The sequence below is a fragment of the Zosterops lateralis genome (genome assembly GCF_965231275.1).
Source record: "Zosterops lateralis genome assembly, chromosome: 14".
NCBI lineage: Eukaryota > Metazoa > Chordata > Aves > Passeriformes > Zosteropidae > Zosterops > Zosterops lateralis.
The window spans coordinates 12071915-12098539 of NC_139774.1; the positions used below are offsets into that span (position 1 = coordinate 12071915).

General features: G+C 56.9%; 2 protein-coding genes across 3 annotated transcripts; one reads left to right on the forward strand and one right to left on the reverse strand.

Moving 5' to 3' along the window:
* Positions 1 to 677: 677 nt before the first annotated feature.
* ANXA6 (annexin A6) lies at positions 678 to 16862 on the reverse strand. Of its 2 annotated transcripts, XM_083871576.1 has the most exons (26): positions 16748 to 16862; positions 14365 to 14425; positions 11670 to 11754; positions 11333 to 11427; positions 11061 to 11174; positions 10887 to 10977; positions 10694 to 10773; positions 10561 to 10617; positions 10318 to 10411; positions 10140 to 10235; positions 9829 to 9887; positions 9430 to 9552; positions 9170 to 9228; positions 8666 to 8741; positions 7684 to 7765; positions 7376 to 7470; positions 6824 to 6937; positions 6326 to 6416; positions 5847 to 5926; positions 5595 to 5648; positions 3815 to 3832; positions 2887 to 2983; positions 2498 to 2593; positions 2182 to 2240; positions 1326 to 1448; positions 678 to 1035 (listed from the first exon to the last, which is right to left on the reverse strand). In XM_083871576.1, exons 2-26 carry the CDS (start codon positions 14380 to 14382, stop codon positions 976 to 978), a joined length of 2016 nt encoding a protein of 671 aa, XP_083727702.1. In that variant the 5' UTR covers positions 14383 to 14425; positions 16748 to 16862; the 3' UTR covers positions 678 to 975. The 2 variants fall into 2 exon arrangements, with proteins under 2 accessions (XP_083727702.1, XP_083727703.1); XM_083871577.1 differs by lacking the exon at positions 3815 to 3832.
* A 2311-nt stretch (positions 16863 to 19173) lies between these two features.
* Positions 19174 to 25276, forward strand: LOC310915250 (cationic amino acid transporter 2-like). Its single transcript, XM_083871988.1, has 12 exons — positions 19174 to 19213; positions 20325 to 20697; positions 20802 to 20957; positions 21199 to 21367; positions 21601 to 21737; positions 22104 to 22326; positions 22782 to 22918; positions 23262 to 23364; positions 23496 to 23638; positions 23984 to 24150; positions 24695 to 24803; positions 25054 to 25276. The coding sequence occupies exons 1-12, from the start codon at positions 19205 to 19207 to the stop codon at positions 25206 to 25208; spliced, it is 1881 nt and encodes a 626-aa protein (XP_083728114.1). The 5' UTR covers positions 19174 to 19204; the 3' UTR covers positions 25209 to 25276.
* The last annotated feature ends 1349 nt before the right edge of the window (positions 25277 to 26625 follow it).

The following is a 26625-nucleotide window of genomic DNA, read 5'->3' on the forward strand; positions in this document are numbered from 1 at the left end:
GCTGAGTTGTTTCAGCTTCCCTGGTTTGTCTCTACATGTTGCTGCTTCTTGACCTCAGCTGGTTTTGAAGTGTTGTAATAATATTGTGTTATTATGCCTTACACTGCTTTGATATTTTGAAGGTGAAGCTTTCCTCACCCAGCTGTTCTGAGGAAGACTAGGGTATTCACAACTTTTTGTTCTGGCTTGGAAACAATTGAAAGTGCTGGAATTTCCCGCTTTTGGAAATTCCAGTTCTTTTCTCCTGAGTGCTGGGGGAAGTGCAAACAAACTGTTTGGGGGTGTAGCCTCTATGGCATGTGCCTTTCGACTGCTTCTTCAGCAGCTTGAAAGCACAGGAAACCGCGTGCGAGGACGGGTGGATGCCATCAAGTCTGATTTGTATCTCTGGTTTATGAAAGCATCATCCGCACAACGGCATGAACCCTGCTGGGGATTTTCAGAGGCATGAAGTGAAGCCCTTGGTGAAGTCCCTGCACTGCTGCCAGCCCTACATGCATTTTCAACCCCTTTCTCAGCAGAAATGTTGTTCAGAGAGGTTTTGTGGTGTCTTCAAGGCCCTCCCTGGAGCTGGGGCTGGGCTCTTACCCGAGTTTGCCTAAGGGAGCAAAGAGACACCGAGGCTTCTCAGTCCCATCCAAACCTGCCCCAGTAAGTCAACTGCTCTTGCCCCAGGGTCAGCAACAGTGAGGTTTTATTTATCAGATTTAAAATTGTCTTTTCCATCTGGGTAAATTCCTTGGTTTAGTGGCATGTTCAGGTATGAATTATTTTGCTTCAAGACAGACAGTCTCCCTACCCAGACCCCTCTGCTCCCCTCCCCGAGACTCCCCTGCTTGCAATGTGGTGCTGCTTTCCAGCGCAAAGTGAGTTTTCTCTGGAGGGGACTGAGTGTCCCCTGAAGCCCCCGAAGCTGCGGTGACATCAAGGCAGTGGCTGCGTGCTGGCTCAGACACAAAGGGCCCCAGCTGCCACCTAGTCCTCCCCGCCACACAGGGCCAGCAGAGCCTTGCGGTAGTCGCCAGAGGTGTCCTTCTGCAAGAGGGAGAGTCATGTCAGAGAATCAGCCCTGGTGAAGCCTGGTTCAAAGTGCTGGGCACAGGGAAAGCAAGCTCCATGTCCTGGACACCCTGCAGGTATCCCTGCAGCAGTGGAAGATGCCAGCACATCCTCTCTACAGCCAGAGCAGCCAACACTGGGGCTGCTGGGGGCAGGTTCCCCCTCCCCAGGTGACGCTCAGCCCTTGTGCTGCTCATGGCGCAGGTCCCCTCAGGGCTCAGCCAGACAAGGTGATGAGCCAGGAAGGGATGTCCCTGTCCCCTCACCTCAATCATGTGGTGCAGCGATTTGTCAAACAGGTCTATGAACTCGCCCCGGATGTTGAATAGGTCAATCTCGCTCCGAGAAATCATGATCCGGGTCAGGGTCCTCTCATCTGTGCCAGCACCCTGCAAGGGGGAGTTTGAACAAAAAGCCCTGCAGGGACTGGGGCTCACAGATGCTCCTGGCATCTCCAGCACAGTCCAAGCTGGGCACCAGGCCCACAGGAGGGCCACAAAAATGAGGCTGGAACACCTCTCCTGTGAGGAAAGGCTGAGGGAACTTGGGTTGTTCAGCCTGAAGAAAAGAATGCTCTGGAGAGACCTTATTGCATTCTTTTAATACTTAAAAGCGGCTTTAGAAAGATGGGGGCAAACTCCTTAGCAGGGTCTGTACTGATAGGACAAGGGGTGATAGTTTTAAGTTAAAAGAGAAAGTTCAGACTAGTTACAAGGAAGAATTTTTTTATGATGAGGATGGTGAAACTAGTACAAGTTGCCCAGAAAGGTGGTGGATCTCCCCTCTGTGGAAACATTCACAGCCAGGTTGGATGGGGCTTTAAGCAGTCTTGAAGATATTCCTACTTACTGCAGGGAACTGGGCTACATGACTTTTAAAGGTCCCTTCCAACCCTAACTGTTGTATGATCTCTCCTTGGACATATGCTGGACTTGCTGCCAGCAAGACATCAGCCTGACACATCTCCTGATAACCCCAGGTCTTGGTTTGAGCTCAGCCCTCCCTACTCCGTAGGGGACAGCCAGAGCACAAAGCCCACCCCTTTCAGGGAATTAAAGCAGTTCCAAAGTATCCCAGCACAGCCTTCTCCCATAGCCCAGCCCCAAGAGGGTCTGTCCTCACCTTCATGGACTTGTAGAGCTTGTCAGCGAAGAAAGCTGGCTTGTTCTTCACACTCCGGACTGCAACACACAGAGGGGACAGAAAGTGGGTTCATGGCACCCAGGGGACACATCACAGCAAGGAGCTGTGGCACCACTGTCTCAGTCATGAGCCCTCCTCCGTACAAGGCCCTCTTTAGGGACTCTGTAAGTGCCCCCATGCCTCACTGGGAGTCTCCACAGACCAAAGGCAGCAGGAATTGCTGCCACACTGCCTTGGCAGTGACAGCTAAAGGGGCTGCCTGCTCTGCGGGGAGCGCTGCAGAGGGAGCACTCACCGATGGCCACGAAGGCGTCCCTGACATCTCCTGACATCCGCTTCTTGATGGCGTGCTCCACGTCGTGGTTGGTCATTTTGATGAACTCCTGGAACACTGTGGATGGGGGAGAGGAAAGGGTCACTGCTGAGCTGTCCCATCCCAGCACTGGGCACCCTGGAGACTCGAGCCTCAGCTGTGGAAACCTCTGGACCAGGTGGGACCAGAGCAGGCTTGGGTGACTTCAACAAGCCACCTCAAATGCCAGGCTATACCTTCTCTTCCCACTGCCTCATCCCCACCACAGCTGGGGACACAGGGCTCAACCTCAGCCTTGAGGGGTCCCCCATCTCCCATCCAGCCCAAATCCAAGCACTTGTGTTGCAGCTGATGGAGAAATGTGAACCTACCTCTGCGGAGGTGGGGGTAGCTGCGGGTGCAGAGGATGCTGAGGAATCGGGTCTCCAGGGAGTCGCTGGAGTCATTGCTGGAGACATCAGCAAGTTTCTGGGGAAGAACAAGGAGTGAAGGAGGAGGCAGAGAGATGGACATAGCAGAGAGGGACACCGGTGTCACACAGCTCTTCCTGGGACAGCCAGTCCTGACTGGGAACCCTTTTGTAAAGAGTGTTGTCTTTTATGAGCAGGAAAATAGCTGGGAATCTTTTCTATCTAAAAAAGCCATTTCCTCTGCACAGATGTGAAGCTGCACACTCACAGATTATCTCTAAGAAAAGATGGTTTCCAGTTTTTATGGAAAAAGCTCTGCAATGCTCATGGTTAAGATTTTTTTTTTTTGTCCTTTGTGGAGGATGTTTCAGGGGTGACCAACACCACCTGAAGAGGAAATTCAGGGCTGCCAGACGCAGAAGCCACCCTGGGCCACAGCAGTGCTTCCCATGAATGAAACGGCTGCCACTCCTCTGTGGGCATCAGTAGGAGGCTCTGCTCATCTCCTCCATTAGGCAGGAGAAAGTGACCCCTTCCCCAATTCCCACTTTTGGGGAGCCAGGGAAGCCAGCCCTGAAGCCCACACTGCCTGGAACACGGGCTCTGCATACAGGCAGTGGGCAGGCTTGGTCCCCAAGGGCAGGACGGGTGGCTTTCTCCCTCTCCTGCCCCATGCCGCAGGGAAGTGCCCTCACTGCAGGTTCCATCTGTCCCCTTGTCCCCTATCCTGATGCAAGGACATCAAGAGTCCCAAGCCAGTGAGCACAGTGCATGTGGTCAGAAAGGCCTGGCTTGTGGGGCTGCAATTCCCAGCCCCAGCCCTGCACCCCAGGACTGCAGCATCCCTTCAAACAAGCAGAGGGTAAGGAATGAAAGGGCAGGCACTCACCAGGGTCTCAGCAACAACCTGGTGGAGAGAGAGAGACAGGAAGACAACAGGGTCAGAAGGTGCTGCTCAACCTTTATCTTTCCCTGACAAAGCAAGGGAAGTCTAGCAAAATCCCTTAAAACTACCTGTCCTCAGATTCCCCATGAACAGGACCTATTTCCTGCTCCAGTTTAGCCTCTACACCACTACCTTGGGAGGGTGGTCTTTCACCAAACAAAGTGGTCCCCCTAGCCCTGGAGCTAGCCCTGGGTGCCAGCCTGTTGCTCTTCTTGGACCATCCTTTCCTGGCTCTAGGCTGGCTCCCACCAGCCTGCCCACCTTTGCCAGTGGGACGAGGGGAAGGGCAGCTTTGCTGACAGAACACAGTGTGGTGCCAGGTCAGGTGCCACCTGGCTGGCTCATCCCTGTCCATGTCATGCCTGGCTCTCTCTATGCAGCAGGGTGAGGTGAGCAGCAGCATGTGCAGCAGGGGTGCAGGCAGTGAATGGGCAGTGATGGCTTAGGACTTTAGCTTTTATATTTTTCATATATTTGTAATCCAGCAATTCTTTAGTGTATAACTCTAAATTCTATATAAAGTGTTAGCTACTGCTTTCCTATTTTAGTCAGACAAAACAATTCCTCTCTAGGCCTGGGAATCAAGGACACCTCACTGTCTCAGGCCCTAAAAGATGTAAACAAAAGTGAGTTGGGGGGGAGCAAACTTCGGGTAAATGACTTCATTACCTGAAACTGTAATTGGAAGATTAACCCCAATATGCAAATGGAACAAACTTATAAAAGTATGAAAACCTGTGACCCATTGTCCATTTTTGAGTGTAGCCCCTGGGGGGCTACATGTGCCCTAAATGTAGCTGAAGGCCCTTCAATAAATAAACTCGCTTTTTATTCTCTTAATTTTGTCCAGCTTCTGTTTTTAGGTAATCCCGAAAAGGCAGAAGTACAGGCAGAGAGTGGCAGGGTGCAGGCAGTGCCTGAGCAGAAGTACAGGCAGAGAGTGTGGCAGGGTGCAAGCAGTGCAGGAACAGGGACACAGGCAACACAGCATCCACTCCCTCTGCTGGCGGCAGCCCTGCTGGGAATGCCGCGGTGCTCTCCCGTTAGAACATCCGGTGTTCCAGGATGCCAAGCAAGGACAGGACAGCCAAGCAAGAGCTCGGGTTTGACCCTGCACAGATCTTCCCAGCCCCTGACTGAAAAGACACAGCCCTGAGGAGCAGGAGGCCAGGGAACACAGCCCGTGGGTCACAGGTCTCCTGGGAGCAGGAGCTGAGCAAGGGAATGGGCCCCCAAGCCCCACTGCACTGCTTCTTGCTGCTCAGCCTTCCCCCTCCAGCCGTGTCTCACCACAGCCCAGGAGAGGTTTGGAGCACCCCAGTATGTCAGGGCTGCCACCTGCACAACACACAGTGGTGGGTGGGTCCTGCAGACCAGCCTAAAGCTGTGTTTGAAGTTCAAAAGCCAAATTTTAGCATCAGTGTGTGTTACTGAACCCCACAATAGCATCTCTGCACAAGAAAGGCTGCAGCCTACTGGTTGGGAACTCTCTGGGCTGCTCTCCCTGTGCACAGAACAGCAGAGCCAAGGGCTTCAGGAATCAGGCATGGGGGCTTTACTTCCAAGGGTGTCATTTCACCTGGCATCTCCCCCTGCAGTTTACAGAGACCCTGGCCCAGCAGCATTTGCTTCCCCGAGAATGTCAATTCCAGACCAGGGCATGCAACACCCTCTTCTTTTTTTAATGCAAAACCCATAAGAGCACTGACAATATGGGTCTTACCTTGGCATCTTCGTGTGCCTGTGTGAGGTTCTCTGGTCCTTCGTCACGGTTGCCCTGTGGTTGGATAAAAAATGTAATGGAGATGGAGAGGGGACATCTCCTGGGAGAGCCCCAGGTGAGGGAGTGCCACACAGAGCCCAGCAACACTGCCCAGCCAGGTAGTGATGCTGCCTTCTCCAGCCACTGTTCTTCCAAACCCCCAGCACTGTCTGTGGCAGGGAGAGGAAAAGACCCAGTGAGAGCTGCCCTTACCAGAGCCAGGGAGACGAGAATCCTCTTGAAATGTCCCGATGTGTCAGAGCTCAGGTCATCTTCCAGGCTCTTGTGGTAGGCTGTGGAGAAGGGATGGCTGAGCTCTACAGCTCAGCTCCCCACCCACCAGTGCCTGTTGTGCCTGTGGTCACCATGGGAAGCATGGCCGAAGCAGATGCCTCATCACGCCAGCAGCTCTAATGCCCTGAGCATGAGCACAGCCTCTTGCTCCAGGAAATAGGATCATTGTGAAAGAGCTCTCAGGGAAGGAGACACTGATGGCAGAGCTGGGGCATGTCACCATGTGAGATGGAGAGAGGCAAGGACCAGCACTCTGCTGGAGGGACTAACAGACCTTCACAGCATCAAGCCATGGACCCAACCCAGAGACAAAACTTTGCCTGGGCTCTGGAAGGGCCTTGTACAGTGTGATCTGTGCCCAGAACCTGGGTGCTCCCCTCATCCCTACTGTGCCCTACCTTCCTGATACGCCTCGTTGATGGCCCGGATCTCCTGGTTGTTCCGCGTGGCCATGATTTCGATGAGGACACTCTCATCTGTGCCAGCCCCCTGGAAGAGAGCGGCATGGTGGGTGCTGCAGGTGCCAACACCAGATGGGGACGTGATGGCACTGCAGGGCAGTCAAGGGGTCCAAGTCAATCATGTGGCAAAAAGTCTCTGTCCATGGCCCAGGGGCTGGTAGGAATCAACATGGAAGTGTCCAAGTATCCAGCTAGTGGGGTCCCAACTGGTGTGACTGGTGGATAGCAGTGCATGTTGCTGGTTTGCCCCTACCCTGGCTCTCCTGTGGCTACCAGCTGGCTGAACATGCTGGGCTGAAAAGAGGCATGCAATTCTTAAGGGCAAACCAGGTCCTTGTCCTGGTGCTTTCTGATCTTTTCTTCTCCATAGGAGATGAGACCCTGGGGCATGTGAAGCTGTGGGCATTGACAGGGCACCAGCAGTATGACAATTACCTCCACGGCCTTCCTCAGCTGCTTGGCATCGTACTGTGCTGGTGTCAGCATCAGCCCGAGGATCAGCTTGGCCAAGCTGCCAGACAGTTCAGATTTCAGGTCTGCCATCAGGTCCTGCAAAAGCATTTTGAGGGTTCAGGCCCCAGCTGCATCTGCAGGGATGAACTAGTTGAGGCAACATGAAAGAAAAAAAAGGGGAGGAGAGTGTAGGGATTGGAGACATCTGTGAAAACTCTTGGGGCAGTTTAAAGTCACATATTCGGGTGGCTCTGGGGAGATTCTGGCTCTGGAGTCCTCTGTGTGGAGCTGAGGATGGGGCAAGCGAAGGGGAAGGGACTTGGGCTGGTGGGCACCCAGAGTGGGAGGCTGCTGGAGAAAAGGAGCAAAAGAGCTGCTTTGTGACAACTCTGTTTCCCTTGGGGGAGTCATGCCAGGGCATGTGGGTATGCCCCAGCTGCCCACTGCTCCCTGGGCAGGATTCCTTTCAGTGAGGGGCTGATCTCCATGTGGGAGGGGGCAGGAGGAAGCAGGGTGGGATGGAGGCTGCAGTACCCTGCCATAATGAGCCTTGTAAGCCTTTAGGATCTGTTGCCTCTGGGCGTTGCTCCTCTTGGTCACCACCTCTATGATGGCCCCTTCGTCTGTGCCTGCAATGACAGCAGAGCCACATTGTGTCACCCCTGAGCATGGGCACATCACCACCCCCACAAACTGGGTAGGTTGGGAAGGGACAACTCCCACAGCTCCGTCTCTATTCCCCATGGGGTTTCCATGCAGCCCTGTGTGTGTCAGGGTGGATTTTCTGCCCCAGGAGTTGTTGAGGAGCAGCAGGAAGGCCTAAACTCATTGTCCCCACTTACCCAGGCCCTTCATTGCCTTCCTCAGCACCTGTGCATCCCCATCATCGTTGAAGTCTCCTGCAGGCTGCACGGTTCCTCGCAGCTGTGGGTGCAGAGAGGGGTTTATGTTCACCCTCAAGATTAGAGGGAGGAAGGAAGGGATGAAGGGATGGAGAAAGGGCGGGATGGAGAGAAGAGATGGAGAGAAGGAGAGATGAAGAGGAGGGAAGGTGCCACCCAGCAAGCTGAGGCCAAAGCAGGTTCTGTGTTAGTGCAAGCACCTGGGGATCAGTGAGGATCTCCCCCCACTGTCACCCCTTCCTTTAAGGGGCAAACCATAGCCAGACCAGCAGAGAGAAGGAAGAAGACAGCAAGAGACAGTCCCTGGAGTCTTGGTGTCCTGCCCAGTGTTACACCTGCGTGCCCTAGCCTGGAACATCTCAGCCTGGGCTGGCCATATCACTGAGAGACAGAAGAGGAGTCACTGAAAATGTGACTACTCCTGCCCTCCAGTTCAATTCTCCCATGTCCTTACAACTCTAATCACCTCTCCATCCTCACAATGTTCATGCAGGGCTCAGGGTGTATTTTCTGCACATCCCAAAGCACCCTTTTGTGGGAGCTTCAGCTGCATGCAGGTTGCCACTCCCCATACTGCAGCCATGCCCTGGCCAGCTCTGGGCTACCCCAGGGGACAAGAGTTCTTTGGTGGGCACTGGAGCCAGGGCTGCATGTGATGCATTGCAGAGACATGCAGGACCCACTGCCCCAAGGGAGGAAGGCCTCAGAGAGAGGAGGGGGTTAGTGGAGCCCACGGGGGGCGGCCAGCCTGCCACGGTTACATCCTGTGACCCCCAAACCAGAGAGTGGCATCGAGAGAAGGTGGGGAGCGAGAGTCAGAGCAGAGTGTGGGGCTGGCTGTGCCCCAGGGAAGAGAGGAGCAGCCAGGGGTCCCAAGCTGGCAGGCAGCACAGAGGGGTGCAGCAGGGCTGGGGGTGCTGACCTCTACTTTGACCGCACTAAGCTCCCACATCCGATAGGCCACCTGCGCCGCCTCAGGGAAGAACTCACCTGCAGCACTGCAATGGGAGGGCAAGGACAGGGGACAGTGAGCCATGGGGGCCCTGCACCTGCCAGCAGCCCCTCCTCACCCTGTCTTGCTCCTCCACGAGGGGCATTTTGTATCCACTGGGCACAGGGGCAGGAACCAGGTGCTTGCTGTGGGGCTGGATGGGTGGGAATGGGAGGAAATGTGTGGTGAATCCCAACTGCCCCCACCAGAGCATCCTCCTTCCAGGGGTTTGGCCCTGCCCTGCAGGGCTCCCATGTGCCAAGAAGGGACCATGACATTGTGGCTGGCCATGCAGAGGGGCCACAGGTCCCCCTGTACCAAACCACAGTCACTCTGGGTGCTGCTGGTCCAGGTGCTCCACCAGGCTCTGACCCAGATGTTGTACCCAGCACCAAGGGGATGAAGAGGGCAAAAGGGGGGTGACAGTGGTCTTACTCATCGTCCCCTCCACACAGCTTCAGCAGAGCCTTCTTGTACTCTCCAGATGTATCCTCCTGGAAAGGCAGATGGAGACAGAGAACTATGCAGTTGGTAGAGTCAAGGTAGTGCCATGGGATGGGCTCATGGAGAGGGGTTTCCCTGAACTGTGTCCTCAGAGATGGACACCCAGCACAGCCCTCCCAGGAGCGCTGGCATCATGAGGGAGGCAGCACCAGCAGCTGCTCAGAGGGTGAGTGGAGACCCCCAGCACTCACCTTTATCATGTTGTAGAGAGATTTCTCATACTTAGTCCTGAACACCTCCCGGATGTCCAGCATGTCAATCTCGCTGCGGGACACCATGATGCGGATCAGCGTGTTGTCTCTCGTGCCCAGACCCTGCAATGGAGCAACCCTCAGTCAAGCCTGGGATGGCCAAGCAACTCTGCTCAGCCCATCACATGTGGGACCCTCTGTTTGATTTCTACCCAGCCCTGGGTCTGAAGGAATAACTCCCTTGGAGGGAAGGGCAGAGACCCCAGGTCACACAAGTCCTGCCTTCATGGACCTGTGCCACCCTGCTCTCCAGCAGCATCCCATGGCAAGGGGACCCCTCCTCTGGCCAGATCCCTGCAATGCTGGAGGGACCCTGTAGAGAAGGGGAAATCTACTCACCTTCATGGCCTTGTAGAGCCTTTCAGCAAAATACTCTGCTTTGCTTCTGATGCATTTCACTGCAGGGAAATTGAGGTGTGGTGAGTGAAGCCAGCACTCAGCTTCACCTGTGCCCCCCAGTGCCCCCAACCTCTGAGCACCCACACCCCATGGGAACCACATCCAGCATCCTCACCCATCCTGAAGGAGCCTCCCTGAGCTCCCTGATACCAGATACAGCCAGAGACCCTGCTGGCCCTGGTGCTCAGCCCTCCCAGTCTAGGAAAGGCAGTGGGGTGTTTTTGCAGGATCCCCATGTGGGGCTGGCTTACCCACGGCCAACATCAGCTTCTCAAAGTCACCAGAGAGCTCTCCCCGGATGCTCCTCTCAATAGGCTTCCCAGCAATCTTCAGATATTCATCAAAGACTGTGGGAAGGGAACACAGAGATGCCTGGAGTAGCTACCAAGGTATGTCCAGGCCCACCCTGAGCTCACAGGTGATGCTCACCCAGGCGGAGATGCTGCCTGCTCCTCCGGCCAAGGATGTAGATGAACTGCGCCTCATCTGTGCCCCATTTCAGCTCGCCAGCTTCCAGCAGGTCCTTGTGGGATGGGGAAGGTGGAACAGCCTGACTCAGGGTGCTGCCCTTGGCACCACCCCACCTTTTGCAGCCTAAATTCAGATGTCCCAGTGCCACCAGCCCCATCCCTGCCCAGATACCACCTATAACAGTGACCCATCAAGCCTCACCTTGGCATCCTGCTCCACCAAGTCCTCACTCACCACATCGTCCTCTTCCCTGGCACCCTGTGAGAGAGAGATGGGCTCAGCCCTGCAGGGCACAGGCACCCACCACCTACAGATGCTGGACAGATGGACATACCTGAAGCAGAACAACGAGCATCTTCTTGAAGTGGCCCGATGTGTCTCCAACAATGTCAGCTTCTAGGTCTTTCCCATAGGCTGGTGGAAGAGAAAGGGAGGAGGTCAGGCCTGGAGAGCTGGGTCTCTTCACTTCTGCCCTTTTTGTGGCCCAAGGGGACACAGGGCAGCCCCTGCCCTTTCTCAGCCCTCACCATCTTTGTAGGCAGCCACCAGGTCATGGATCTCCTGGTTGGTGCGGGAGGCGAGGATCTCAATGAGGCATTTCTCATCTGTGCCGACACCCTGCAGGCAGAAACACAGCCCCATGAGCTGTGGGGCTGGCTGGGGTGCCCTCAGAGGGGCCCTGGGGTGTGCCCACCCCTTACCGAGATGGCATCTTTGATCTCTTTGGCATCTCCATAAGCTGGGGGCCGCATCAGGCTCACGATCAGCCGCTCAAACTTCCCCGTCAGCTCGTACTTCAGGTCTGCAATGAGGTCCTGGTGGAGGGGGAGAAAAGGGCTGGGAGATCCTTTGCTCCACAGCATCTCTGAGTGGGTCCAGGGAGTGGTGGGTCCCTGTGTGGGCTGGGTGGAGGCAGCCACAGCCACTTGTATTTGCAGTGGGGACATGGGCCAGGGAGTGTTCCTGGCTTTACCTTCCCATAGAGGGATTTGTAGGCTTGGCAGATCTCCACCCGCTGCTTGTTGCTTCTGGATGTGATGAGGTCGAGGATGGCCTCCTTGTCACTGCCTGTGGGGAGAGCCAGGAGTCACCACAGCCACCCCGCTGTGCCCAAAACTGCTCTGGAGTTGGGGCTGGGAGGACAAGCAGAGCCAAGCTGGCTCCAGGGAGGAAGGGAAGCCAGGAGAGCTTTAGCACATGGCTAAAGCAGTCAGTCAGCTGAGAGGGGAAGTGCTGCAGGACACCCAGCCATGCAAGGGTCAACCAAAGGAATAGGGGACACCAAGGGTAGTCTGGAGGAGCATCCATACCAAATCCCTTCATGGCATTGTACAAGGCCTCTGCATCCTGGTTGGCATCAAAGCCCTGGAAATCCTTCACTGAGCCCCTGTAGACCTGTGGGAAAGGATGGGAGAAGGTACATAAGGAAGAAGCAGCTCCAGTGGGATGGGGGAAGGAGAACTTGAAGCTGAGCAGGATTGAGGTGAGATCTGCTGTGGTTCAGGTTGTCCAAGGCAAAGCTCAACCTCAGACATAAATAGTTGTTTCCTCTGCAGTTGTTTCCTTTCCTGTTTGCTCTCTCTACAGGGGTAATTAATTTTCCACTGCCTGTTGCATGCAAGGAGCCACTCTGGATGCTGAGGATGCCCAGGCTCTGCATGGCCTTCAATCCAGGAAACAAATTTACAGGCACAAATGGACTGCTAAGTGGAAAACACTGAGAAGCACCAGAGCTGCCAACAGTTTGTCCTGCTCCAGCATGCACTCCCATGGGGCCCAGGCTGATCCAAGGGGTTAGAGCAGAGACCCTGAGTATTGGGAAAGACTTTCCTGAGAGCCTGAAAAATCCTGGAGGTTGATCTAATCCATGTCCATCTGCTTCTCTGCCACTTCCAGACTGCACAAAAGAGAGCCCAGGAATGACACCTCCAGAGACCTCAGGAAAAAGGGGGAGACCAAAATCTCCCTTCCCAGGTCAGCTTTGTCCAGGGGAATTTATCTCCCAGGAGCCTGGAGCTGGACTCTGAATGAGATCAGCACCACCCTGGGTGGAAGCAGATGTGAAACCATCCTGGCTCCACATAAGGAACTGGGATACCGCCCCACAAGAGGCACAGAGTGAAGAACTGAGCAGCAGCATTTCTGTAGCAGTGTTGCCGAGAAACAGGAGGCTGGGAGCTGAGCTGGGGCTGTCAGCTATGTCAGCACCCTGGGAAAATGAGCATCCTCCCTTGGCTCTGCTTGTACCACGTGCCAGCCGGTTATGTGCACCTCCCTGGGCTCATCTGCTCAGGATCTGCTGCACGGCTTCTTTAAGATCCTCAGGAGCTGTACAAAGGCCCAGGCCTGCTGCCAGTATGGACATCTAAAGCCAGCATATCCTCGGAGAAGATGGGCATCAATGTCCCTGTCTTAGGAAATGCCTCCAGGAATGAGCCCAAAGAGATGGACTCAGGACAGCTCCACACCCACCACTCTCCTGGGTCCATCTCAATGCCACAGTACAACAGCTCTGCTGCACATCCCACCCAGCACCTTCAGAAACAAACCAGCCTCTCTCCTCCTGTTTTCCAGAGATTAATTTGGCACATCCTACAGGCCCTCTTGGGAGGAGCTGCTGGCACTGGTGTCCCATGTGGCAGGGACCAAGAGGAGATGCTGCCCTTCCAGGGAACCAGGCAGGCACAGGACAGATCGTATTGCAGGTGATTCATCTGGAGTGCTGGATTTAGCCCCACTTCCCGGCAGCTCCCAGACCCTCCTGGCTTGGCACAAGCTGCTCCCACCCACATGCTTTGCAGAGATGGAAATAAATTGCAAGGCAAAGGAGGTGCCTGGAGGCAGCAGGAGTGAACAAGGGTGGCTGGAGGGTATTGGGAAGTCAAGACGTTGGCTGTGGTTAAATGGAGAGGAAGAGCAGGGCTGTGTTCCTGCCTGCTGAGCCATTGAAGCGTGAGCTGCCTGCCTTGCTGGGGCAAGGGAAACTGAGGCAGGAGCTCAGTATTCTGCATCACCCCACACTCCCTGCATTCTCGGTGGGAATGAGCCCCAGGCAAGCGCAGGAACATCATTTAGGATGGAAACAGCATCCTGCTCATCACATACTGTTCATACCCCCATCCCACTTTCCATCCTGTTTCAGCTGCCGGGGGCCTCCCGCCTCCCCTCCTCCAGCCTCTGAGTCATCCTGGCCTGTCCGGGACCTCCCAGCTAAAAATAAGCCACACTGGGGCCAGGAGGGTGGAAGCAAAATTCCCAGCATGGCTTTGCTCTCCTCCACCCCATGGCTGCTTGGGGTCCTGGACTATTGCAGGAAAATGCTCACCTCCGCTGTGCCTCAGTTTCCCCACCTAGAGCAACCAGTGCCTTAGCTGGGCAGGAAGCTTTGGGTAGTAAGGCTGGAGGAAATAATTGCTTGATTTCTCCAGGGAATGGAAAGCAGAGCCTGGCCCCAGCAGTGGAGAAGGGAGGCTCTGGGCTGGGACTCCTCCCCTGCCAGCAGGCAGGCTGCACTGAGCCAGGGTTTTCCACCCACACTGAGATGTTTTCCTGCCTGCAGGGGAGCACCTGCTCACCCAGCTGCCACACTGCACCAGCCCCAGTCTGGAGTGGGAAGTAATCCAGGCTAAGGAGAGGGGAAAGGCCCAAACAGGGTTGCAAGCCTTGCAGAATGCTCAGGCGGGAGTTTTCTCCATCAAATGCCCAAATCCCTAGTGCATCTCTTCTCCTCCCCTTCCCACGGCCCTGCTTCTCTTCCCCATCCCACTGTGGTCCCAGAAGGATTTTTGCTCCTTGCTGTCCCTGCTCCCCAGCCCAGCACTTCCCCCATCTGCATCACATCCAGACAGCACTGGCTGGAGAGGCAGGAATGTAAACAGGCTCTGGGCAGCACAGTGTCCATGCACGTCACCACATCCTTGCTGCTGCTGGAGATACTGCCCCAGCTCTGGGGTCTGCCCTACTGCAGCCCACAACCCATCCCTGCTGTGTGGAGGTCACCCTTACCTTTCCTTGGGGTGCCATGGCTTCCCAAGCTGGAAATCACTGGAGAGAGGGCAAGGAGGAGCTGTGGAAGAGAACAGAAAGGTCAGTGTGAGCCCAGGCCCCTCTCTGCAGGTTGTGCTAGTTAAGGGAGGGTTTGCTCCCTCCTGGGATGTGGTGCCTATGGGAGAGCAATGCCAGGTGCTGCAGGATGGATCAGGGAGAGGAGAGGGGCTTTGCTGAGCCTGGCACTGAGGGGACCCCACAGGCCAGGGGCAGAGCAGAGCCTGCACAGCTTCCTGCCAACACCAAGAGAAACCAGAGGGGAAAAATGTGCTGAATATGTGGAAAACGGGCCGAGCATCCTCCGCAGGGCTGGGCCTTCTCACTACACCCCACAATGTCCCTTCTGCTCCCCTGCAGCCCCAAGCCCTGGGGCCATCCCAGCTTTAGCAGCTGCTGGGGACATTTTCTTGTCACATGGTGCTGGGCAGCCCCCACAATATCCCCAGAGCTCTTATCTGAGTTTCTGTGCAGCGATCAAGGCCACCATCAGCCCCACACATCCCTGCAGAGCAGGAAACACAGCTGGGTTTCCAAGGTAACTTTCAAGTTGTTTTCTAACAGCAGCACCATTTATAACTGCAACCCACGGTGGTGTGGGCTCTCCCCACCCTCCCAGAGAAAGAAAGTCCCCCAACAGCGCCATTTGCTCCGAGGAAGCTGGTAGAGGGAGAAAAACAGCTGGAAAATGGAGCCCAGCCATGAATGAACCGCGGAGCGTCAGCTGAGGCCAGCCATGAGGCACAGCCCCGCCTGGCCCCTTCACCCTCCCTCTGAGACACGTTGCAGAAAAATTCAAAGCAGAGCAGGGCCACCCTGGGGGATTTCTGGCCCCAGAGGGGTTCGGTTTCATGCCATGGAGAGAGCAGGAGAAATCACATGAACTTCTCTGGCTTAGCTGCACATCCCTGCAGGATCACCCATGCAAGGAGAGGCCCAGACCTGCAACCATCTGTGCAGTTGGGTCCCCCTGCTTGGGTACAAGAATCTTTTAGCGCCCACAGGCAGCCTGGTTGAGGGGAGACAGTTTTGCAGAAACCCAGAGCTGCTCTCACCTTCCTCCTTCCCCTTTCCATTTGGGGAGGGTGTGAGCCTCACCCCCTTCATGTGGCTCCTGGCTGGGGGACAGCCCCCACACGCCCCACACGCAGTGGGGCTGCACTGCGGCCACATCCTGGGCGGGTGCCAAGGGATCCCACCCCCGGCACATGCAGCCTCTTAATGCCACTTCGGAGCCTCTACATGGAGCTGTGTACCCTCCTGGGAGTGGGGAAATCCGAGCATGGCACAGGCCTCCTTCCTCACTCCATGCATGTGGCAGCGGGGCTGAGACCACCCAACTCATCTCTGCAGTGGTGGAGAATCGCCGACCACACCCAGTCCCCGACCTGTCCTCGTGGTGCCCCGTCCTTGTCCCCCACTGCTGCTGACACCTCTGCAGAGGCCGGGGGAGCAGCCCTGGGAAAATCCCCGGACAAACACACCCCATCCATTGGGCAGCAGTGGCCCAGCTTGGGGGTAAACCTGCCCCCCACCCAACAACGGAGAAATGCGGGTTATGGGGATCCCGTGAGGAATCCTAGATGATGTGCACAGCCTTTGTGGAAGCCCCTGTTTGGCTATCAGTGCCCCCCTCCAGCCTCTCCAAAGTCCCCCACAGGTCTGAGCTCAGGGGCTGCACCCCAAGAGCCCCACTGCCATGCGGGGCTCCCCCACCCAGAGCCCGCCACCCGCTGTCCTGAAGCTAAGGGAGCTTCCCCGGGTTAAAAAAGCACCGGCATCCATCCTCCTGGTGGGGCTGGGGACGTCCCCAAAATGCCCTGCCCCACCCTAGTGCCAAAAAAGCCTCCCGGGCCTTCAGCAGTGCTGAGCCTCTGGGCTGCCGTGGGGTGTGTTCACCCGTGCAAAACTTGCCGGGTACCGAACCAGGGGGATTCTCAGTTTGGATCCCAGCTGGAGGGAAGGATGGGTGTTCCCGCAGCCGCCGCAGCACCAAAGCATGGACTAGGGCGCATCCCGGCCGGGACACACCCAGCAGGGCCCGCAGCCCCGCCACTGCCCACCTCCAAAAGCACCCACCGGCAGCGCAGCCCCCCGGGGGGCTTGTCAAGAAGGAAAGATTTTTCATAAAAAGAAAAAAACACCCAGGGATTCCCCCTGCAGCCACCCCTTGGATGGAGCCTCCGCTTGCACAACTCACCGCTCAGCCCAACCAGGGCTTTCCACGACTTTCCTCCCCCCAGGCCATTGCGGGAAGAAGTGCCCGGCCCCGTGCGCCCCCCTGGCCCTTTGTGCAGCCCCTTTCCCGCAGCCCCGCGGTCCCCGGCCCGCGGCGGGCACTGACCGGCAGCGCCGAGTCTCCCGGGTGCGCTCACGGAGCCGCCGCCGCCGCGCCCGGGGTGTTCTTGTGGCCGAGCGCTCGTCCTTGGCGAGCAGCTGTTTCCTCACGGCGAAACGTCACCGCTCCCGAGTCCCCGCCTGCCACGGCCAGGGCCACATCCCACCCCCGCAGCCGTGCCAGACCTCCGCAGGGTGCCCGCGGGGCGGCGGCGCCCGGTGTCACCCGCAATGTCCCCCCACCCGGCCCGGCTGTGGGGAAAGGGGTCGCCTGGCACAGGAGCCCCGCTGGTGTTTGCAGGGGCACTGTGCCAGCAGCGGTGACATGCACACTGCCAGGCAACACCGGCGATTGCATTTCAGCTACGGAAATGTCACTTCTCCTGTCCCCCCAGCTGTGGTTTCCTGGTAAAGGCCAGGCACAGAGTACCCCACTGCCTCCCGCTCCTGCCGCCAGCCACCTCCTCCTGCACCAAATCACCCCTTCCCTGCCCGTGGCTGGGAAATCTCCATCCCCGGCTCTCTGCAAAAGTCGAAGGAGGGAAGAATGTCTGGATCTTGGTCCCCCAGGACCTGTGTAAAGAGGGAGGTTCTGACCAAGGCTCTGCAATGACAACCCATGGGGCAGGACCCGAGCTGCCATGATGAGATTTTCCCCCAATCTTCTCTTTGCATGTTGCAGACACTGATGAGATGCAGGTAGAGTCTCTCCAGGATGCCCCTGGCAGGCTGTACCGTTTCCTGCAGTGCCTCGAGGCCGTTTCCTTCCCTGCTGTAACCCAGCTCTGTCTTTGCCCAGGCAGCACAGAGGCCGCAGCAGGGCTGGAGGGGCTGCTGGGGCTTCCCAGGAGCCACGGGCCGTGGTGTCTGACACCAGCCAGAGCAGATAGACCCACAGACCCCTGGAGATGCTGAAGGCTGCTGTGGAACCTTTCAGGCATCCCAGGCCTGGTGGTACCCACTGGCTTGAGCATCTCTCTGGGGCTGGCTCAGCCCTGCCTGTCCTGGGCAGCACGGGCCCCAGGCTGGGTGTGACATCCTGGATGGCTGGCATGCAGCCACAGGGCTGTGCTCCCCTGGAGGAGCCTGGCAGAGTGAGACCCTCATGGCCTTCTAGCACAGGCTGCTCCTTCCTGGCCGTTTTTTCCCTCAGAGCAATGTTCCCTTGGGCTGGCATTGGTATCTGGAGATCTTGCTCATGTGAGAAGGCGTGGGTGACAAGCACGGCTTTGTTCACCCTGTGCTGCAGTGAGGGACAACAGCTCTGCTCTCCTCCTGGTGCCCCTGGCTGTGCTGTGGTGTGCTGAGCCCCCCTGCCCCAGAGGTGCTCACAGTGCCTAGCAGCTCACAGGGTCTCTAGATATGGGGCTGCCCCATAGAGCCGGGACAAGGCAGCCTTGTGGGTTAGAGTGTACATCTATGCTTTAGATGCTCTGGATCCTTCCTTGCTTTCCTCCTGCATGGCTCCTGCTCCCTCCCTCTGCTCCTTGCAAGATGAAAGCCAGAGGATGGGCTGAGCTACAGCCTGAGAGTCACAAAATACTGTAAGCAGATTCAACCTGAGTGCTACCTACTAAATAAAATCAAAGCTAGCTCTTCATGCCAAAGCACCTTTCCCAACCTCTCCTCAGAGCCCAGACTTGGTCCTCTTCTCCCAGGATGCTGATGACCAACCAGGTCACCCCATCACCTCCTCCATGGCCTCTCCTTGCCAGGAGCAGCCGTGCAGAACAGCCGTGCTGGTGCCCAAGGACACTCATGTGCCTTTACTGGCCCCGAGGAGCCTCACCTGGGACTCCCATCCACACAGCCCTGTGCCCTCATTTAAGCCCAGCCCTGGACTTAGCCCTGCCCCTGCTTGCACTCTGGTCAGCCCCTGTGAGCTGCACCCCAAGAATGTCCAATACCAGGGAAGTGCAAACAGCCTCAAGGAGTTACAGCTGGATGTGCTGCTGCAAACATCCCATGGAGCTGGGTCTGTGCTCCTCTGCCTTGCTGCTGCACTCCATTTAGGGACCTGTTCACCTCCCTCTGTGTTCCCCAGGGGCAGCTGGGGTCAGTCATAGCTGTAGGTGCACACACTGCTAAACCCCAACCCAGCCTTGCTACTGCTTCCCTCTGCCTGAATTTCCTCCAAAACCAGCTCCACACACTGAGATGTGGGTCCTGGTGCGAGGAGCAGGGACAGAGGGCAAGGGTTTCTCCTTCCACCTGCCGTGCGAGCTCGGAAAAGTGACTTAAACTCCCTCAATAATGCCTCTGAGCCTATTAGCATTGCAGGCTGTGTGTATGGTTGGAAGGCGTTGTGGGAAAAATATTTCTGCATAGATTTCCCATTGTGCAGCCCGGAGCGGTGGTCAGCGGGGGGAGGGCCGGGGTGCTCCCAAAAGGGATTTAAGGGGAGAGCGTGACGGGGGCTTGCCTGGTGTTCGTCGTCCCCACCAGCTCGCCGCTGGAGCAAAGGATGGCTGGGGTGAGTGTTTTGTTTGCAGGAGAAGGGAAAATCACCGGGGCGAGGTGCCCTGGGCGGGGCTGGGGTTGTGCAGGGGGTGGGCGCTGCTGGGGGGCCGGGAGGGCGGTGGCTCCTCACCCCCAGGGCACAGCATTTGTCCTGGAGATTGGAGCTCCCTGTTCCGCCAGGAGCACCTCATCCTGCGAGTCAGGGTGCCAGGCAGGGTTGTCCCTGTCCCCTCCAGTTCCATGCCACAGCAGGGATCACATGTCCCCTGTGCCACAGGGGTGTGCCACTGGACAGGGTTTCCAGCCAGCTCCTGCACATGTAAGTAGCAGATTATGGCATTTGGAATGTGTGGCACGGCTTTTGCTTTGCCGTGGGGCAACCTGGAGGTCTTCACAGCACCATGGGATGTGAAGGCAGGTTCTCCAGTCATGGAGGATGTGCAGGATGGGGGAAAACACAAATCCCAGGCATGCCATACCAAGCACACCTTCCCCCAAGCACAGACGTCACACAATTTGGGGTTTCTGCCAGGCTGACATCCCTATTGGTGCCCCCAGCAAGCCAAAGCATTGCTGCACAGGCTGATGGCCCAGGGGATCCAGTCTCCACCTGAGCTGTGCCATTGACCCACAGTTACAGCATCTCCAGCTGAGTGGGTGGGTCCTTCCTGGTGCACTTCAAGGCAATTTCCAGGAGCAGGGCATCTCCCATCCTTCCTTCTCTGGCATGGGTTCTGCATTTTAAATAGTTTCAATGTCAAAGCCGGGATAATCCTGGCTGTGTGTCCCTGCTGGGGAGGCTGCTGGAGCAAGAGGACTTTCTGAGCTAGTAGGGGGCAAACACGTGTCCTTGTCCCCTCTCACAAATTGGGCAGAGCCAAACAAACCCCAGTCATGCATAGCTCCACTTGTCACTGGGGATGAGAGAGCAGCACAGCTGCTTGAGCCTCATCTTGCTCCAAAATGGGCTGTTTTTCTGGCAGAGACAGAGAACAGGCAGCACCCAGCAAGTCCAGGAGCACTGTGTGGATGGTGGGAGCTGCAGGCAAACCACTGGGGCTGGGTTTGTGTCACATCCCCAGGGTGGTCAGTGCCCTCACTCCTGCTGCTTTCCTCCCCCACAGATGCCATGCTGGGGCCACCTACGCTCTGTTCCAAAGCTGCTCTCCCGCAGAAAACGAGTCCCAGGCAGCTCAGAGGGCTCCAGCCTCCGCCGCTGCCTCTCCACCGTGGATCTGGTTGCCTTGGGAGTGGGCAGCACGCTGGGGGCTGGTGTCTATGTCCTGGCAGGGGAGGTGGCCAAGACCAGCTCTGGCCCAAGCATCGTCCTTTCTTTCCTGATTGCAGCTGTGGTGTCTGCCCTGGCAGGGCTGTGCTATGCCGAGCTCGGGGCCCGTGTGCCCCTGGCTGGCTCTGCCTATCTCTACAGCTATGTGACAGTGGGCGAGCTCTGGGCCTTCCTCGCTGGCTGGAACCTACTGCTGTCCTACATCATTGGTATGAGGCCCTCTTGATCCCTCTCACCACTCTGTTGGTGGCTTTGCTGGTTGTGCTTTGAGACGTCCCAGGACCACCAGGACACAGCCATCACCTCTCCCCAGGTACAGCCAGCGTTGCCCGGGCCTGGAGTGCTACCTTTGACCAGCTCCTTGGCAAGAAGATGGGGAGGTTTTTGGGTGCTCATGCAGCCATGAGCTCTGTGGGGCTGGCAGAGCACCCAGATGCCTTTGCTGCTGGCCTGGTGGTCCTGCTGGCAGGTAGGATGCCTCTCCCTGTTCCACTCTCTATCACCCTCCACTGTGGGCTCTTCAGGATGGGGCTGACCCCTCAGAGGCTTTGCTATTTCCCTGAGCAAAGAATGGGGAATGGAAAGGGAATCTGGGGAAATCTGCAAGGTGTCCTGAATTTACCACTGACCCCATTTTCCACCCTCGCCATTAATGTCTACCCTGGTGTCATCCAAGGGAGGTCATCCAGTTTTGATTTTTTATTCTCCAGGGCTTCTTTCCTTTGGAGTGAGGGAGTCCACCATGGTCAACAAAGCCTTCACAGCTCTCAATGTTCTTGTCCTGCTCTTTGTCACTGTGAGTGGCTTCATCAAAGGTGACATGACCAACTGGAAGCTCAGGGAGGACGACCTGCCACAGGCAGCTGCCCATGAGTCTGGGTATGAGGGGCTTCACTCTCCCTGTGCTGCCTTCAGATTGGGGTGGGGAGTCAACCTCCCAGTGTTGTATCCCAGGAGATACCATTTCTCCATTTCTACCTGTCAAAGTCCTAAGCCCTGCTGGGTTGAAGCTGTGGGTTGAGTGGGTTGGATGGACTGTTTAGCTTGACCCCATCCTGGGATCCCTTTGCACTGAACCCCCTGCACTGCCTGACTCTTCTTCCTCCTCCCAGGAACCAGTCCATGGCTGACAACATGACCAGTGCCTTTGGGGTGGGAGGCTTCATGCCCTATGGTTTCACTGGGACCTTGGCTGGAGCCTCTACCTGTTTCTATGCCTTTGTTGGATTTGACTGCATTGCTACCACAGGTAAGTGAGGTGGGGATGCTGCTGGTGGGACCCTCCCTGCAGGCTGGGGGGCTGTGGCAGTGACTGGCCCCACAGCTCTGGGAATTAGTGTAAAGCTGGGAAATGGGCACATTCCCAGCTCTGTGCTGCAGCCACTCTCTCCTGCCCTTTCTAAGAGTCCACACAGAATGTCTGGGCTAATCCTGAAGTGGAGACATTCTCTATCCCAATATCCCTGGGGCCCAGAATGTCTAATGGTTCTTGCTAGAAGGTCTCTGTCCTCTCTTGGGGGAATATAGGATGTGCTCTCCAGCCTGAGCTGGGCTCTTAACATACCACACACATTAAATGAGCATCTGTTCCTACAGCTGAGCTTGTCCTCCCCAGGGGAAGAAGTGAGGGACCCACAGAGATCCATCCCCATGGGCATCATTCTCTCCCTCCTCATCTGCTTCCTGGCCTACTTTGGAGTGTCTGCTGCCCTCACCCTGATGATGCCCTACTACCTCCTAGACACCATGAGCCCACTGCCAGTGGCTTTTGAGTACATTGGCTGGAGCAGTGCAAAGTACGCCGTGGCTGTGGGGTCCCTGTGTGCCCTGACCACCAGGTGAGGGGTGTCCTCTGATGGCAGTTCTGGGATTCAGAGCAAGGTACTGGAGCTGTAACACATCCAGGAGATATCCCCAACCCCTTCCTCCTGAATTCCTCCTTGCCTTTCCTGCTTGGCCAAAATCCCTTCCACACAAACCCTGGTGTTCCTACCCTGGCCCTTCCTGTAGAGCAGCCAAACCTGTTGGCATGCCACTGAAGGAAGTGGTCAGGTGGCAGCATGTCCACAAGAGTGGGCTGGGGTGTTCTGGCATGCACAGGTAACTGCAGACATCTGTTCTTTGATGCTGTCCCTCATCTGATGGTGAGGAAGGTGATGGTCTTGTTAGATGGTCTTGAGAAGATTATGGGCCATACAGATGAATTGGAGCTCCCTTGGAGAGGCAAAAGGCAGGATGGCACCTCCTGGATTCCTCCCCTCTTCTCCCCCATCTCCTCCCCTCTCTCATGCAGCCTCCTGGGCTCCATGTTCCCCATGCCACGGATCCTGTATGCAATGGCTCGAGATGGGCTCCTCTTCAAACCTCTGGCCAAAGTCAGTCACCGTCAGTGCCCGGTGGTGGCAACTCTGGTGTCTGGGGGAGTGGCAGGTGGGTGAGTGTTGGGTTACCCTTAACTGTGAGCAGGGCTTGGTGGGTGTCCTCTTTCCCTCTAGCTTGACTGCAGCTGTTTGAGCAATGTCTGTTCACCCAGAGACAGATCTCACAGTGGGTGAGGACCATTGGGCCTCGATGGTGTCTCAGACACTGGTGCACTGCAGGGCAGGAGGTGACAGGATGCTTTGTGCTAGTGACCAAATTGTCACCAGTTCATTGAGGTTCTGTTGCAGTGGGTGTCAGGGGGACATGGAGAGGCCAGGAGAGTATGACTGAGGTGGGCACAGCAGCACTGCCAGCTCTGCTCAGAGGCTGAAAGGGCTTCTCTTCCCCACAGCCCTCCTGGCCCTTCTCTTTGACCTGAAAGCCCTGGTTGACACCATGTCCATTGGCACACTGCTGGCCTACTCACTGGTGGCTGGCTGTGTGCTGCTGCTCAGGTGAGACTGCTGGGGACAGGGGACGGGGCTCACCCAGCTTCTGATGTGGGCCATGCCTGGGACAGGGCTCTGGCCTGGGTGCACTGCAGGTGCAGGTTTATGTGTGTTGACATCTGATGTTTGCTCCTCAGGTATCGGCCTGAGCCCGGCCCTTGGGACACTCCTGCAGGGAAGGTCCCAGCTGTGCAGCTCTGGTGGCACCACCTGGTCCAGCCACTCCCCCAGCCCACTCCTCTCTCCTCTGCTGTGGTGGTCTGGGCTCTGACAGCTGTAGGTATGTCTGGGAATGATGGATGGGCTCTACAGGGAGCAGATGTGGGGGAACCCATGGGGACATCCTCGCTGTGGCAAGGCCTGGCAGGTTCCTGCCCAGTGAAAACCACCCAGCAGCAGGTGCCGGCTCCTTCCTGCCCTCACCCCACTGCCACACAGCTGGCTGCCGCAACAGGACCTCAGGAAACCTGCTCCCTCTGCTTCCCAGGCTGGAGAGAAAAGCTAAACCCACCATGAGAAGCCACCCTGCCATGTCCCCTGGTTGTCATTTGTCCCACTGTGGCAGTCTGGGAGAGGGGTGGGCCCAGCCCAGGGAAGCTGCCCTGACACCATGGTCCCTCTGCAGCTGCCCTGGCCTGTGCCCTGAGCTGGGTGAGCACTGCTGGGCTGCCCTGCCTGCAGGCTGGGGGTGCCTGGTGCATCACAGCTCTGGCCCTGCCTCTCCTGGGAATCTTGGCAGCAGCTCTTCTCATCTGGAGGCAGCCTCAGAGCCAGGATAAAGCATCCTTCATGGTGAGCACCCAGCCCAACCCTTGGCATGTATCCAGGAAGAAGGACCCGGGGCACAGAGAGGAGGCAAATGCTGCAGCCCTGTGGGGAAAGGGTGCCATTTGGGGGTGTTTCCTCAGCTTTAGGTCAGGCACGTCTTTGCTGCACCCACATTAATAAGGTACCGCTGGAGGCAGCATGTAGCTCCTGGGGTTTTCCAGAGGGACCATGGGGGTTATTCCTCCCATGACCTGAGGAGGGGGCATCTCCTAGCCCAGCCTTGGGAGTGCTGGGGAATCAGAGCTACTCTTCAGTAAAAAGATACCTGGCCTTAACACCTTGGCTTAGTTTTATGAGTGCTTTGCTGCCTCTCACCTCAAATCCAGCAGTACCTCCTGCAGCAGTGCCAGGAGCTGCCAATCAAAGCACCCTCCACAAGCATCCCTCTCCAGCACAGGCTGTAGTCCCAGCTTGGATCTCTGTGCCTCACAGCCAGGCTGGGCTTCCCCTTGCCTAGCCAAAGCAGCAAAGAGCTGAATTTGGCTGTGGAATTTACTGCTCCCTGCAGGTTCCCTGCCTGCCCTTCCTGCCTCTCCTCAGCATCTCCATCAACACCGTGCTGGTGGCCCGGCTCAGCGGGGCCGCCTGGCTGCGGTACCTGCTCTGGATGGCCGTGGGTAAGCACAGCCACTCACGAGCTCCCAGAGCTGGCACCATCTGGGTGGAGCTCTGGAGGTCTGAGAGCCCTGGCAGTAATGCTGCTCTGAACGGCGGTGGGGAGGGAGGAGATGCTGACCTTTGCTGTCCAGCGGTGGTGGGAGCACTGTGCCCTCTGATATGTGGCCCAAAGGAAGGGGTGAGCACTTGGTGGCTGGGAGGGGAAGGAAGAGGAACAGTCCATACACACCCTATTCTGCCCTTTCACAGGTTTCCTCATTTACTTTGGTTATGGGATCTGGCACAGCACTGAGAGCCACTGGCCCGAAGGGACAGGTCCCCGGGAGCTGCTGGGAAGCAGAGCCAGGGAGGTGGCCCAGGAGCCCCCTGGGGCTGCCCTGTGCCCATCGGCTCCAGGGCAATAAAAGGGGGTGGCCAGTTACTGAGTGCCTGGCTCCCTCTATCCTGTGCCCAGGGGGCAAGGAAGCCCCTTGGGCTGTGGGTCCTGTCCCACAGAGGGGCCCAGCCCCTGCCAGAGCTGCAGGAGCTGCTTCCCCAAGTCTGGCGAACCATCCTGAGCAACGCAAATCCTCAGAGTGAGCCCCTGCAGAAGGAGTTCTGTTTGGAGAGGATAAAGCACACAAGTGTTTTTGCTGCTGTTACTGGGCTGTGGCTTTGTTTCTTCCTTTGAAACTTTTTTTTTTTCCTTTGAAACCTTTCCCTGCAGCCCCCCACAGGCCCCCTTGCCCACCCTGCTCCTTCAGCTGCTTACAATGGGACAGAGGCTTCTCATGCTGCCCATACCCTCCATTCTGCCTGGGCACCCAGCCTGAGCTGACCTATCACTCCCCCCATGACTGCCAAGGTACTGCCTGGTCCAGGCTTTTCCCTCTTCATAGGTGTGCAAGTCCTTTTCTGCACTCATTTATTCCTCCTCCTCAGTTCCCAGTGTCCCCTTTCCCAGAGTCGGGCACATTCTTCCAAGTCCCACACTGGATCTGCCTTTGGGGCTCTGGGACACGGTATCAGGTGTCCAGAGCAGGATCCCAGACCCCACCAGCCTGAGCCATGACCAGGCAGGATTTGCTGGGGCATCCCCTGTTTTGGTGTTACAGCACCTGGGGGAGGCACAGATGATGTGTGTGGCAGGACAGGTTCTGACACAACAGGCTCCCCCACTTCCCCCTCTGGCCACCCATGGAGGTGTGTGGGTAAGAGCTGGACCCCACATCCACGTTGCCTTCCTGGCTGCCTGTTCAGCTGCTCTCTTCCTGATAAGGGTGAGCACAAAGGACGGAAGTGGCTCTTTGAGTGGCCCTGATGCTGGGGAGGGTCTGCCCTGAGCTGGGAGCCCATTGAAATGAAGGAAAAGAGGGAAGGAGCAGGAGAATGGGGATTGGCCTTAAGGGCCTCATCTGGAGCTTCCTTGTTGAGTGTTTGTGGTGCCAGCTCCCACCCTTCCCCTTCTGTGTGGGGTGTGGAGCACACAGCCCCACTCTCAGACACTCCTGCACCAGTCCCCCAAACCACTGACATGGGATTCCTGAGGCTGCTGCTGCTTACAGATTTGTAATCCTTACAGCCAGCAGCACACACACACACACAGACACACATACAGCCCTGGCTAAACAGCCCTGGGGAGGGGACAGGCCTGTGACAGCCCCAGAAGAGCAGTGACTCCCACCACACTCGTGCACCCAGGGAAAAGTGCTCGTGTGCATCTGGCCCTGACCCCCAGCCGTGCTGGCAGCATCTTTCCTGATGAGGATGCCTTGGCTGGAGCAGAAGGACGTGACCTGCCAAAGCCTGATACACCCTGGGAAGATGCTCTGCTCCCTGACT